Source organism: Dromaius novaehollandiae, chromosome 23 (genome assembly GCF_036370855.1).
Source record: "Dromaius novaehollandiae isolate bDroNov1 chromosome 23, bDroNov1.hap1, whole genome shotgun sequence".
NCBI classification, from domain to species: Eukaryota; Metazoa; Chordata; class Aves; order Casuariiformes; family Dromaiidae; genus Dromaius; species Dromaius novaehollandiae.
Window position 1 is genome coordinate 11,153,923 of NC_088120.1, and position 13,758 is coordinate 11,167,680.

General features: G+C 60.9%; 2 protein-coding genes across 7 annotated transcripts in view; both read right to left on the reverse strand.

The window, feature by feature from the left end:
• EPHA10 (EPH receptor A10) overlaps positions 1-1,590 on the reverse strand; it is a 66,273-nt gene extending 64,683 nt beyond the window's left edge. For all 5 annotated transcript variants that reach the window (XR_010392713.1, XR_010392712.1, XR_010392715.1 and 2 more), the window contains exons 1-2: positions 1,474-1,590; positions 28-92 (exon numbers count right to left, since the gene is read on the reverse strand). Coding sequence is in view for 1 of the 5 variants with exons in the window: in XM_064525277.1 (XP_064381347.1) it covers positions 28-92; positions 1,474-1,561 (153 nt within the window). In the remaining 4 variants the exon portion in view is untranslated. The remainder of the gene's footprint in view (positions 1-27; positions 93-1,473) is intronic.
• Positions 1,591-3,068: 1,478 nt separating this feature from the next.
• Positions 3,069-13,758, reverse strand: part of YRDC (yrdC N6-threonylcarbamoyltransferase domain containing) — a 43,196-nt gene continuing 32,506 nt past the window's right edge. For both annotated transcript variants that reach the window (XR_010392716.1, XM_064525280.1), the window contains one exon: positions 3,069-3,835. The gene's annotated coding sequence lies outside the window, so the exon portion shown is untranslated. The remainder of the gene's footprint in view (positions 3,836-13,758) is intronic.

A 13,758-nucleotide genomic window follows, 5' to 3' on the forward strand; every position in this document is an offset into this window, starting at 1 on the left:
AGACGACAGTCCTGTGCTTGCTCTTACCCCGTTCGACGGACGTGAGGTCCAGCCCAGCTCTGCTTGCGATTCCTTTGAATCCAGCAAGACGACTGCAGGGAAGACAACACGTTAGAAAGCACATTAATTGACCTGGCTGTGGCATCCACAGCAGACATCCGCCTTGAGACACCCCCCGCCTACCAGCTCGGAAGCTCGGTGCCTCACGGGGCAACCCTTACCGGCACCCTCTGAACGAGGGGTCACATCCCAGCACCGGCCAGCTGGCCCCCTCCACAGCTGCACCGGTAATCACTTCGTTAGAGTTAACATTCGAGCTTGAAAAGCAACTCACAGAAGTCACGCCAGACGGTTCTGCTCTGCAAATCCAGAGCCGACCTAGCAGTTACGCGATTATCCACCTAACGAACGAGGGCGGCTTCCCGGCACGGGCAGGAGGGAGCTGCCCCGGGGCTGCGCGAGACCACCCCTCCAACGCCGCAAGCCCAAACCGCAGCCCCACCGCGCCTGTAACGCGCAGAGCTCCTCTTCCAGTTCCAGTTTTTGAGACAAGAACTTCCTTGAAATACCGCATGTCCTAGCTTATTTATAAGTGTTTGTCTACGACACTAGTCGCAGACAGCTGGTTCTCTGTTCAGCAGGAAGGTGTGTTTTTCCTGAATTCCCAGTTTCATAATCTCTGGTAAAACGAAGCTCTCACTAACTGGCGAGTTGTGCCTCGTCTGGACTGGAAACGCCAGGTAACGCCGGCGAGCCGACGGCGAGTCCTCTGCCACTTGTTTTACAAACAAACGAGCAGTCCAGAGCGCTCACTGTCAGCGGTAGAGAACAACGGTTCTTTCTGTCGCATCCTCTACACGCGCACGCAGGTATTTGGGATTTTTAGTATTTTCCCGTGTTGTGAACAAAGAATAAAACGTCCCACAAACTGCTACGAATCAGGCAGGACGACACCGCCCCGCCGGAGGGACCCGCAGAGGTACCGTCGTGACGGGCACCCGGTGCCGAACGCCGCACGGCGACCGGCTCTGGCGCGGCTTCCCGGGGCAGCGGCAGACGGGCCGGTGCCCGCGGGGGCAGCGCTGTCCCGCTCCCCGCGACCGGGCCGTGACGGCGCCCGGCCGGCAGCACCGCTGCCGTGGAAACGCTCCGTGTTTCCGTCCCGGCCGAGGCCTCGCGGGTCCCTTCGCGCCCCGACGGCGCCGCGCCCGCGGGGGCCACGGCGGCACCGGCCGGAGGCAGAAGTTAGTCCAGGCCGAAAGGCGCCGCCGGAGCCGCCGCCACGACAGCGCCCCCCACCGCAGGAGGCGCCGCCGACAGACGCCCGACGCCCGAGCTGGCGCTGAGGGGACACAGGGCGGCGGCCGCCCGGGGACGGGGGCACCGGGGAGGCCGCGGCGACCCCCCGGGCTCCCGGCTCCCACGCCTCCCGCAGCCCCGGGGCTCCCGGCGCCCGCCCCGGCCCCGGCTCACCCTGCTCGGCGGCGGCGCGGGGCCGCAGCGCGCCCAGGAGCAGCAGCGCCAGGGGGAAGCCGCCGCCGCTGCCGCCCGCCGTCGCCATGGCGCCGCCACCGACTCCGCGCGCCCCGCGCCGCCGCCGCGCTCATCCCGCCGCGCCCCGCCCACTGCCCGCCGCAGCCAACCAGCGCCCGGGGGGCGGTGCGCGGCTCCGCACCGCCCACTCAGCGCCAGGGGCGGCCGACGCCGGGGCGGGGCCGCGCGGCGGGGCGGCCAATCCGCAGCGGGCCTCCCGGGGCGGGGCGCCGGGGCCCGGAGCCACTCCGCTGCAGGGGGCAGGGCCGGGGGGGGGCTCAGCCAGTCAGAGCGCGGGGGCGGGACGGCGGCAGGCTGCGCCTTCGGGGAGGCCCCCACCGGGCGGTTCACTCTGAAGCCTAATGACTGCAGCCGCCCTGTGATCTGCACAGGGGCCCAGGGAAGGGGCAGGGACTGCTCTCCTGGGCAGAGGGCCAAGGGATGGTCCAGGCATGGGCAGCCTTGTGGTCACAGCCCTAATTAATGGCACTGTTGGCCCACCCCGGCGGATAAAGTTTGCTCCCTCCCTGCTGCAGTTAACGGGCAGCCACTGACACCTGCTCTCCAGCTACCACAGCCTGGACAGGCAATGATACCACGAGCAGCCGCAGTGCAGAGTGAGGCCACGGCCCCAGGCCAGCAGAGCCCGCGACACCGAGCCCAGGCACAGAGGTGGCGGAGCGGCAGCAGGCTCCGGGGGCGCCCAGCAGCTCGGCGGCTCTCCAGGGCAGGGACGGAGCCGGGGCTGGGGTGCTGTGCCGGGGCCGGAGTGCTGCCAGGGCCACCGCCGCCTCCCGCCCGCGGCTCTCGCACCTGGGCCACGAGCTCCCGCCGTTAAAACGCTCCGTCGGCCACGCTGCAGGTCAGGGGAGCGAACGACAGGGCTGATTCGTAACGCGCCTGAAGTGGAAACCACAGAAGTGACCCGTTATTACCGGCCATTTTTCAAGCTGCCCAGGAAGAAAAGTGATATTTAGTTGTCGTTAAAGACTCATAACCGCATAACAATTTCATGCTATGTTAACTTCTAGGTTTTCTTTTGCATATAAATTTTTAAGGCGTAAAATAGAAAAACCCAGGCACTTGACCTTTAATCACAGTTATTTGTGTGATCAGTCAAGTGTGGGAAAAAGCTAGTTTGTGCTTGAAAGATGCCCTTTAAAACTAGATTGCTCTAATAGGACACACCGCTCGCATGGTGTAATATATGGGATCTGCTCGCCAGCCCCGGGGCACGGCAGCCTCCTGTGCAGCGTCCGCGCGCCGCAGCCCGTGCTGGAGCGCCGGGAGGCATCGGCGTCACGATCCACATCGGTGCCGGCCCCGGGACGCGGCCGTTCGCAGCTGCGGGACCCAAGGGAGGTGCGAGCGTTTACTCCATCGAAGGAGCCAACAGGGAAGAGTCTTTTCCACGCGGATGCAGGATTCGGTGTTAGAGATGCGTCTCCCTGAACGCAAGGTACGTCATGCTAATAGAGTACAAACCCTTCCCATTTATCTAAAATATTATTCCAAGCACTCATAAACACTTAATATTAGAGCAGCCAGAAGTATTTTAATTACGATTCTGAAGTATCGTGTTGTTTTGGGGAAATGATCTCATGAATTTTTCTTTGGCAAGAGGGAATGACTGAAAAGCTACTGCTGAGGTGAAGGAAAGGGAGCAGCTTTTTGAACTGAGTCTATTGGATTTACTGGTTATCAGGATCGGCTTATCACCAGGGACAGCCCGTGCAGCACGGCCGAGCGAGCGGCACCGGGGGACGCGGGGCAGGGGCACAGCGGGGGACGGTCCCTGCAGGGCAGCATCCCGGCGGGGGAGGCTGCCGTGCGTCAGACCAGCATCCCGGCAGGGAGCGGTCCCCCAGGGCAGCATCCTGGCAGGGGACGGTCCCCTGGGTCAGACCAGCATCCCGGCAGGGGACGGTGCCCCAGGGCAGCATCCTGGCAGGGGACGGTCCCCTGGGTCAGACCAGCATCCCGGCAGGGAGCGGTCCCCCAGGGCAGCATCCCGGCGGGGGAACGGTCCCCCGGGGCCGGTGTCACGGCAGGGGATGCTCCCGCGGTCACTGCTGCCGGGCGCCCCGGAGCACCGCAGCAGCCCCAGGCCCCCTCCGCAGGGCGAGGAGGCCTCCCCGGGGCCGGGCCAGCTCCGTCCGTGGGCGCTCGGCCGCTTCCCGGGGCTGCTCCCGGCGCTGCCGCAGCCGCGGGACGGCGCAGGGCTCCAGGTCCAACATCTGCGAGGAGCGGGGACCAGCCAGGCCCAGAAAAAGTGCAATTCTCCAAGCTGAGCTATTACCTGCTGTAAGCGGAGACAGAAAGGTAGTTTAGAAACCGCGGTGAAAACAAGCCTCTTGGAAAAAAAAATCAATACGAACACCGAGGAAAGAGGATCAGACTCCGCGAGCATCAATCCCTGAGACAGAGCGCGGAGCGTCGCCGTGGGAGGACCGACAGAGCTGGAGCGGAAAGCAAAACTTTGTTTCTTCTGCTGACAAATGGCTTTTTGTGCTAAGGGCAAAGGAGCGAGGGGAAGGCGGCCTCGGCAGGGGCCGCGGGAGCTGCCCGGCGGCAGCAGGACCAGGCGGACGCTCAGAGCGGCTTCGGCAGCTCTTTCTTCCACACTTGGAAGGATTTTCTTACAAGTGGGAACAAGCGCGTCGTGCAACTTCGTGCTGCTTTGGGCACATCACAAAAATTCCTCAGCACAGATTTTGCTGCTTCTGCTCAGAAGCGGGAATATCCTCCCGAGGCGACGGGGGACTCGGCGGCGCCCAGAGGCAGCGGCTGGGAGGGCAGCGGGCACCGCGGCTACGGCGAAGGGCGACAGGAAACGGCCCTGAAACACGAGTGAGTCCGGCGCTGGGCACCGTCCCGTCCCGTCCCGTCCCGCACCGCAGCGCGCGGGAGCAGCACGGCTGAGCAGGACCTGCACCGCGCCGGGGCTGCAAACGCCAGGTGCTCGGGCTGCGTTCCCTGTTCTTACCTCTGTGTTGTTTGTCTGAAAATAAAAGCAAGCAGAGCAACGCATTTGTTTCCAGCAGCTTAATTTTTCTGAGGTGTGCGCTCTTTGCTGCAGAACCTCTGTATCATACACGTTTTGCAGCAGCTCTCCAGCTTTTAAGGTAATCGTATAAAAGATCCTTGACTACACAAAGGCAGCTAATCTGGGTAAATGCCTTTAAGCATCTTTACGTTTCTTGCTAATGGATTTCTAGGCAGCCCACAGGGAAACACGTTCCAGAAAATAATGTAAAATATAGTAAGTGTCTAATTCTTTTTAAATGCCTCGCATTTGTCACACACCGAGAAAATCCACAGCTCCAGGCAGCGCAAGATTAGTGTCCTTATATAAGTAATACGCCTTCCTGTCATCGCCAGCGTGAAATCCAGCCCGTCACCGGGGCGAGGAGCCGCTCGGCGTCAGACTCCAGCCCAGCTGCAGACAAATTATCACGCGCTATTAATTAGAGCCAGGCGGGGGGGGGCTCTGGGCCCGCAGCGGGACGCCCGTCGCCCCCCTGCTCCCCCCGCTCCGAGCAGCGGGCACCACCGACGCCTGTGGCCCGTGCCGCGGGGCCGGGCCCGCTTTGCTCCCCGCTGGGCGAACGCCGCGGGCGCTGCCGGCTCCGCTGCTGAAACAGGGCCGGTCTATCCAGGCGCAGACGCGAACGGGGACAAGAACCGCCTCGCTGTTCCTTGCGAGCCGCCCTCGCCCCAGCAGCCCAGGCGCTGCGCCGAGGCAGGGGCAGGCGGTGCCGCCCGCCGACGACGGACACGCGGCGGTCCCGCGGCCCGGACAGCACCGGTGCAGCCGCGGCCGGCGCTCGGGCAGCTCGGAGGCAGCCGCCGGCGGGGAAGGGGCTGGTTCCCAGGGGAGCACTGGCTCCTGCCCGCCGCGGCCCCACGCCGAGCTCGAGCATCCCCGAGCGCGCGGCAGGGGACACGGGCCTGGAGCGGCCAGCGGCCACGCGGCACCCAAGCACGGGTACGTCCCCGGGGAGGTCCCTGCGGTCACCGCCGCCCCGTCCTCCACGACGGCCGTGACAGCGACCCTGGTGACATCCATCACAGGAAATCATTTGCTGCTCACAGAAAAGTAATTCGGAACTCCGGAGGAACCCAGCTGTAATTTAGTGCTAATTACCGTCCAATTACTTAGAGTAAACAGATTGAGTTTGGGACTGAATTGTGCTCTACCGGCTCAGATCACTTCTGAACCAGCAGTGCCGTAAGCACCAAACTGGCCGTCCCGCAGCCAAGGGCCGGGCGCCGGAGCCGCTGCCCGTCCCCAGCACCGAGCATCTCCCGCAGGCCCGAGGAACGGCCCGGGGCGCCTGGGTCACTCCAACCAAAACCAGCCCCAGGAGCCTCCCGCGCGGCTGACGGGGAGCCGGGTGCCTCGGGCTTCCCCGCGGTGCAGCCGGAGGCTCTGGCCCTGCACAGCCGCAAGCGCGCTGGTCTGAGAAAACGGCCCTAACGCTCGGCATTCGGCTCCCTGCCGCCGGGGAGGCTGCACGCACCCGGGGGGGCTGCACGCACCTGGGGACCGCATGCACCCGGGGGGGCTGCACGCACCCGGGGACCGCGCGCACCCGGGGACGGCACGCAGGGCATCTGGCCTGGGACCGACGGGCAGCACAGCAGCACATCAGGGCTCCGGCGTGCAGGTGGCTCCCGCTGGCTTTGCAACGAATCTCCTGACGGACACGTGGAGCCGAGCCAGGCGGACCCCCGCGTCGCGCATCCCACCAAGCCGCAGGGCTCGGCCGAGCCAAGCCTGGAGCCGACTCCGGCGCGTTGCGGCTTGGTGGCCACGGGGCCAAACCACAGCACAGCGCGACGCTGGTCCGCAAAACACAGCAGCAGGGAGGCCTGCGACCACCACCCAAAACAGCAGCAGAAGCGGGGCTCAAAACACAGCGTGGGGTTCCCGAGGGGACGAGCTCCCCCGGCGGAGGCAGGTCCTGCCCCTGCTGCTCGGGGCCAGGGCTCCAGCAGCCCGGCTCCTCGCACGGGCGGCTCCTCCGGGTGCACGCAGAGCCTCTTTTCTTCCTTTTTTCCCTCTGGCTGAACTGCAATATTTCAGACAGAGCTGGGGTATCTGGGCCTTTGAGAGTGAAGGTCTGTGATGGAAATGATGATACACCTCAAGTATAATGGTGCAAACAACCATTATCATAATTTTGTTACCAATTACATGTAATTTGAACAAAGGAGTTGTCCTAGCTTTGATTTGCTCTCCTTGTATTCCTGGCTGGTTTCATTAAAATCACTTACAGAGATTTGCAGCAGTTCTGTTTGAAGTGCTGTCATTAGGATTTTCATTTTCAATGGCGCTGAAAATAATTTCACAGCAGGCTGTTTATATTCTACAAAGGAATCTGCAGCGTGTGGGCCATCGCTTCTGGCCAGACGCAGTCCAGACTTCGCTGGCCGCAGAGCCAGCCGCGCTGTTTCGGTGGGGCTCAGGGCTGCGCCCCACACCGAGACCCACGGCCGGAGAGCGGGATACGGGCACGGGCACAGCCAGCACCTGCCTCGGGAGGCTTCACTGGCCATCGCGTTTGTGCTCTTCCCAGGCCTCCTAGACTGTTTTAACCGATGTTGCACTGAATTTCGCAGCCCTAATCTTTCCACGTTTGATGACTATGTCCCTGGACGGGACACGAGGGGATCAGCAGCGGCTCTGCGCCTGCCCCCCGCGCACTCCTGAACGCTGGGACTCAAAGTGCCAACGCTCCTGTGCTTGGATTTCCCTCCGTTTCACATTTGTTTTACATTTCAGCCTTTGCACTAAATCACCATTTAAAATCAATTACCAAGATTTCTAACTTTATTAGCCCCTCAGTAATGCAAAAGTAAATATCCCTTCCTGACAACCGCATTGAAGCAACTCACAGCAGAGCCACAGCGGGTTTCCTTGGGGTGAACGTTGCTTTGGCTCCTATTCATTAGGCAATCAGAGACGCAAGCTGCATGACACGCTAATGAAGAAGGACACTTAGGGCCTCACTTTGTAACTCAATCACCACAAGCCACTTGCCAATTACTCCTCAGTCGCAGGGCGAGGGTGACGGGGAGGTCGCGCAGAACGAGCCTTTTGCATTTGTCCAGGATAAGAGAAGCTAATATGCTTTGCAAATGATAATCAGCAATTTACCCCATCTGGGGCGAATTCCTAGACGCGTTTGCACTCCAGGACTCAGCACTCGGGCAGACTCTAAACAAGGCACCGGCACGGCGTGTCCAGCTCCATCAAAGCCCTCCGGTAATTACAGAGCGCTCGCCGCGCGGCGGAAGGCTGGGCAACTTCCCGAGCCGGCCGGGAGCCTCCGCGACACGGCAGCCGCCCAGCGTCGGGGCTGGACGTGGCCCCCGGATGGGCTCTGCCAGCCCCCGCCACGGCCCGAGGACCCGGGCAGCGGGGCCGCGATGCCTCCAGGACGCCCGGGGCGGGGGGCCAAGCCCGCCTGCGCCCCGCCACCGCCCCAGCGCTCGCTCCCCGGCCCCGGCCCCGCTTTCCCCGGGGGTTCAACGCCGGCAGCCGCGCGGAAGGGGAGCTGGGAAAGGCCTTCCGCCCCGGAAAGCACTGCAATAAATCCCCGTTCATTTGGATAATAATGGTGCACTCGCGTCCCAGGGCGAGATTGCCATGTAGGTTTGCAAAAATACTGCTTAAATAAACAGAAAGGGAGGAAATGCTGGAGCGAGTGTCCAATCTGCATTATAATTAGGGGGAAGAATAACAAATGGCAGAAACAACCTGTTCCCATCTGCAGCTGCAGTTTGTTCCTACTGTATCTGAAAGGCCGCGCACCACCCATACCAGGAGCTTCGCTGCAAATACATGAATGTTTCATTCAGGAAGAGTGGGGGAAAAAGAACATTTTTGTGTGCATTGCAGATTCTGCCACAATATAACATCAGAGAGATTTTTTCCAGCCAGATACTTACTGCTGTGCTGAATGCCGAAAATCTGGAAGTAAAAGCGGTGGGTTTGAGCCCCTGAAAGGATCACTATAAGGGAAACAACACGGGAACAGGGGTTAAACAGAGGAGCGTGGGCTCGCTTGGTGTGGGAGTGGGTCTCAGCCCCACGGACACCCGGCGGTTCGGTCACCGGTCCGTACCCGGCCACCCCAGAGCCGCGACGGATGCCTGCGGAGATATTCCGCAATCCCACACTAATTCACCCATAAACCTTCCTAATGAGACTGACCGGGTAGGAATGGAGAGAAAGCAGCATTATTATCTGTAAACAGCAGAGAGTGACAGCATGTTTAATCACAGACTGCGTAATGGCAACATCGGTGGAGGACAAGATTAGACACTTCTCCAATTAGTCATGCACCAGAGGCACGGACGCGGCACGTGAGAGCCGCTTAACCCGCGAACGAGAGCGAAGCTCAAAGCTGGAGGTTGCCTCCGGCGAGGGGAAGGCACCCGCGGCCGGGCCGGCTGCAGCCTTGGGAGCAACGGCCGCTGGCTTTGGGGAGGGCTGCCAGGCCGCGGGGTTGCTCCTTCCCCAGCCCACGAGTCTGGGTGACCCCGTCCCCGGCTGCCAGGCAGCCTTCAGGCTGCGGAGAGCTGCAGAGAGGAGAAAGCGGCTACGGGAACCACTGCCAGCGGGTTGCAGGCGGGGCAAGAGCAGCGACGGTGCAGGAGGTAAGGCGGTGCTGGCCGACTCCAGCTTTCACCACGTCTTGGAGGGCTTTAAATGAGCCCTTGGCCGAACGAGCTCCGTCACAGGCGTGCGAAGAGGAACGGCCGCACGTGCTGAGCGTGATGAGGCAGCAGGATACGGCCCTGCTCCCAGGTACCGGGGCCGGCCGGGCTCCCGCTGCCGGTCTGCTTCCAGGCAGACAAGATTTTAGCACTTGCCACCTCTTCCTTCTGATCCCAATACCTTGGATAAGACCGGTAGCTTCTCTGTGGTGGAATCCAGGCGTTTTGATTTATCTCTGAGACACCTGATTATCAGCCTCTGCAGCAGAGGCTTTGACCTCTCGTGTTGGGGCCTCTTTGAATTTGCTTTCTGCCCCGAGGTACAAAAGAAACCAAGAGAAATTGATTTTCTTTCCTCCAAGACCACCTAGTTTTCAAGAACTTTTAAAGGGCAGAAAAACCATAACTGGGACATCTTTTTCCTTTAAAAAAAAAGTCCTTCATCATTTTAGATTTTGATTAATCAGGCTGCTTGGCTCCCACTCTCCCTTCACTCCCACGGGGCGGGAGAGCTGCAGAGCTCCCCGCAGCCTCGCTGCGGGGGGAGGGACTCCAAGCCCGGCACCGGGACCACCGCACGCGCTCCCCGGCCCCGGCATCGCTTCCCAAGCGCGAGCCAGCCCTGGCCCTGCCTGCAGAAACGCTCCCAGCGCGCAAGCCCGGCGGCGTCCCGAGCTCCTGGCAGCAGCCGCTGGGCCTCGGGGAGGAGCCGGCCCCGGTTCCGCTGCGTCTGCAGGTGCCGACGGGGCTGGAGCAGCGCGGGACCAGGCTGGCCGTCCCGGCAGGCTGTGACCGCAGCAGGCACCTTCCTCCTGCCTGCCAGATGACATGCATAATTCAGATGAAATATTCATTTAAGACTGGCTGAGCCACGGTAATAAAGCAGACATTATGACGATACCGATCAATAAGCCCAGAGAGGATCCTTCGCTGAAACACGCTGCAATTGTTCAAACCGAGTCTTAATTGTGACAGGAATTGATTTCTCTTTTCTAATACCCCTGACTTTTAATTAAAAGGTAGTTAAGCAGATGACAAGTTTCCAGGACCATTTAGAGGCAGAACAACATCAAGGAGCATGCAGTCAAAACGCAGAAACGGCACTTTGCTAATAAAACAAGACTACAGTTTCAAAAGTTGTTGCACGGCGGTTCTCGGCTCCACGCTTTAGCGGCTCTGCAAGTTGGAGCGGGAGCGAGCGCAGAGCCGTAGCAAACAAGGCTGTTCCTCCGCCTCCGCAAAGGGCAGAGGAGCGCTCCGTTACTCGCCTTTACGCGCGAGCAGCCCGCGCTGGCGTCAGGGACAGGGCCGCGAGACGGCTCCGGGCATCGCAGGGAAGCGGGTCTTTGGGAGAGCACCGAAGCGTGAATTTCTTTCCCGGCACCGCTGCACTAAACCCATCCCACCTGAGACCCCGCTGCTCCCGCGCCGGTGGCCGCCACGCCGTCGGCAGCCGCAGCGTCCAGCTGGCAGCCCCGGCCGGGACGCGCAGCCCCCCACGCGGACACGCGCTCCTCTCCCAGCACCGTCCCGCGGCGGGGCCAGCGCTGGCTCCTGCCCGGAGCCCGGCTCCGGCACAGACACGGAAATGTTTCCCCTTGCGCTCTTCCTCTCCGCAGCTCCTCCGCTCATCTGCATCTCACACCCTCTTGCACAGACCGGCGCCCTCAATAGCTGTGATCGTCCCCGGAGCAGAGCTTTGACGCGCCCCTGGACCACGGCTCAAGCGGAGGCCGGCGAGGCCGGCTGCCTTGCCCGCAGGCTGGGCACGCCGAAGGCAGGCACCGAGGCCGGAGCCGAAGCCCGGAGCAGGGACAGGAGCCGCAGGCGGGAGGCAGCCCCAGCACAGGCCTTGTCCCCTCACCCCTCCCATGGTCCCTGCACTCCTTGGACCGGTCCCGAGACGCACCTGCAGCAAGGAAGAGCCAGGGAGACGGGACAAGCTCTTGCAGCCTTTCTGTTTTCTGCACTTCCAGGAAGCTTCTCGTTGGCAAGGGTGTCAACAGCGCAGCACAGCAAGATGTGCCAGGAAGCCAACTGTGAACCCAGCCAGACGCATCTCAATCATCTTCTATTAAAATAAAACAGGCCAAAGCAACTTAATCTGACTGGAGGGAGGTCATTAACATCAGAGACTCCATTAAAAGGAGAAATAGGCCCTTTATCTGCTCATCAAGAACCATAAAGGAGAAAACCTTTGAAGAGACCCATAAATCCCAGAGCGTATCACCTGGAAAACGCCGGCACTGCAGTCTGGAGCACGGCTCACCCTCGGCAGCCGCCCCGCGGCGAGCCCGGACGAGCTCCCGTGCCGGGGGAAGCCCAGCGCCAGGCCGAGGCCCCCTCTCCTGCCTCCGGGACCAGCCCAGGCTCAACCCGGGGTACTAGTCGCATCTCCCCCGCACCACCATCCAGCCTGGTCACTGCTTGGAAAACAGTCGTGTGACAGAGTCAGCAGAGCGGCATTTGCACCAGGTCCACAAGAAATTAAGCAGTAATTCAGGGGCTCTCTGTCACCTGGAGGCCAGACTGAGTCCCCGCCGAGCAGCCGCTACCTTCTTTCCCCCTGCAGACAAGCTTGTGCGATGGGAGCCTAACACCCTCCCGGAGCAGAGCGGGGGCCGGCAGCAGCGGGGGCTCCGGCCCCCCATGGGCTCCCGGGGCCAGGCGGGACGGGGAGGCGGGGAACCGCCGGGGCTGGCGCAGAGCTCGGGCCCGTGGATGAGCAAAGCAACACTTTCAAAGCAACGTCTTCTAACCACAACGGCTGCAAGTATTTCTAGTCGTTGGCCTAGGATCACAAGCTGTTCACACTCTTTGAAATAAAAAGCTTTTTTCCCTTTACCCTTATAAATACACACGAGCATCAGTACAGAGATGTATGCTGAGCTGCTGTATCAGTTGTCATTACAAGGACTGAAAGAGAGGAGTAATTACATCCTGATACCGGAGTTCTCCGAGTTGATATCCTCCTTTGCGCTGACAGATCCGCCCGCCGGAGCCATGCACAAAGCCGGCGGCTCCGGAATCCGGAGCAGCAGCAGGACCAGGAGAACCAGTCCCAGGTGCTCTGCGCGTTGAGGCACAGGGAGAGCTTTGGGCCATCCCCACAAGCTATATCTGGTATTTAACCGGCTGGTGGGTATCTAAGCGGTGGGATACTGTGGCATATCCCGTCTCCCATGGAATGATTAGATCAAAGAGCAGAGATGCTTGAGCGCTTGCTCATACTGCCAGGAAAGAGGAGAAAGGACAGAAGACGATTCTGAGAAGCTTCCACTCCTTGTCATTCCTCCCCAGTCCTGCTCATTCATCCCAGCTACAAATGCCGGAGTGTTACCTTTGAAAGTACAGTCCATTAATTTATATGATTTGGCTCATCAAATACGAACCAAAGTACAGAGAGCAACAAACGCTCTCTTGGCTTTTTGGATCCCCCTCACCGCAGCCTCACCATCTCACCCTCCTGCCCAACGCACCACGCACGCGACGCTGATCCGGAGCCGCAGGTGGGTGTTGGAGAGCCCGAAACGCCCACGCCAGACCCGGCTCCGGGAGCAGGGCCGGCTCCTCGCCCGCCTGGCGCAGGGCCGCTCTCCCGGCCAGCGCCCGGGTGGAGACTCCCGGCCTGAGCACAGCCCGAGGCTGAGCTCTGCTCAGAGCCACCCGACTCGCCCCCCCAAGGATGCAACGCCGAGAGAACCAGCTCCAGAGAAAACCCAGCCTGCTCCTGCCCCAAAAAGCACAGCTCAAACCCGCCTTTCTGCCAGTCCCTTGGCTGAAGCACGTCTGTGAAGGAGGCACCTCCTCCCCGCGCGGGGAAGGGCGAGTCCCACGCAGCACCCCAGGATGCCAACAGGGAGCCGGGCAGCTGCAGCCGGCAAGGGGAGGGAGGCACCGCACCACCGCGGCCTGCCTCCCCGACACCTCCCTCCTCAAAGGAGGAAACGCGGCCACGGAGCACACGAACCCTCCCTGCAGGACGGGCAACGCTACCCGGCAGGGCCACCGCTCCCAGGAGGCAGTGCAAGAGCCCCGACAAGTTCCAGAAGAATTTGTTGTGCTATAACACGTTTTTAAGCTGCTAAGCTTTTAATTCATCTGGCTTTGTTACCCTGGATATCCCGCTCACTAAATCGGTGCAGCCCCCAGAATGATAAAAACCTTCTTTAATACCATTGGGTTATTGCCTAAAACAATAGCACACGATCTGCCACTTCTTAGTTTGATTTTGCTGTCTCTTGGGGCAGGATTAGAGGGAAATATATCTACTAATTCTTCCAATATCCTTCAGCAAGCATGAGTTCAGACCAGAGAGGACATCAGATGCCAGCGCCAGTAATTGGAGAGAGGCAGCTCTTCACTTGCAGATGCTCAGAGACCCTTGATGGCACCCCAGGCTTTGACGTAATTATCCCAGCCACGGAGCAGCTGCCAAACAGCACAGCACTCGCATGAAAAGGAAGAGCTGCTTAATCATACAGCCTTTCTGCCTAA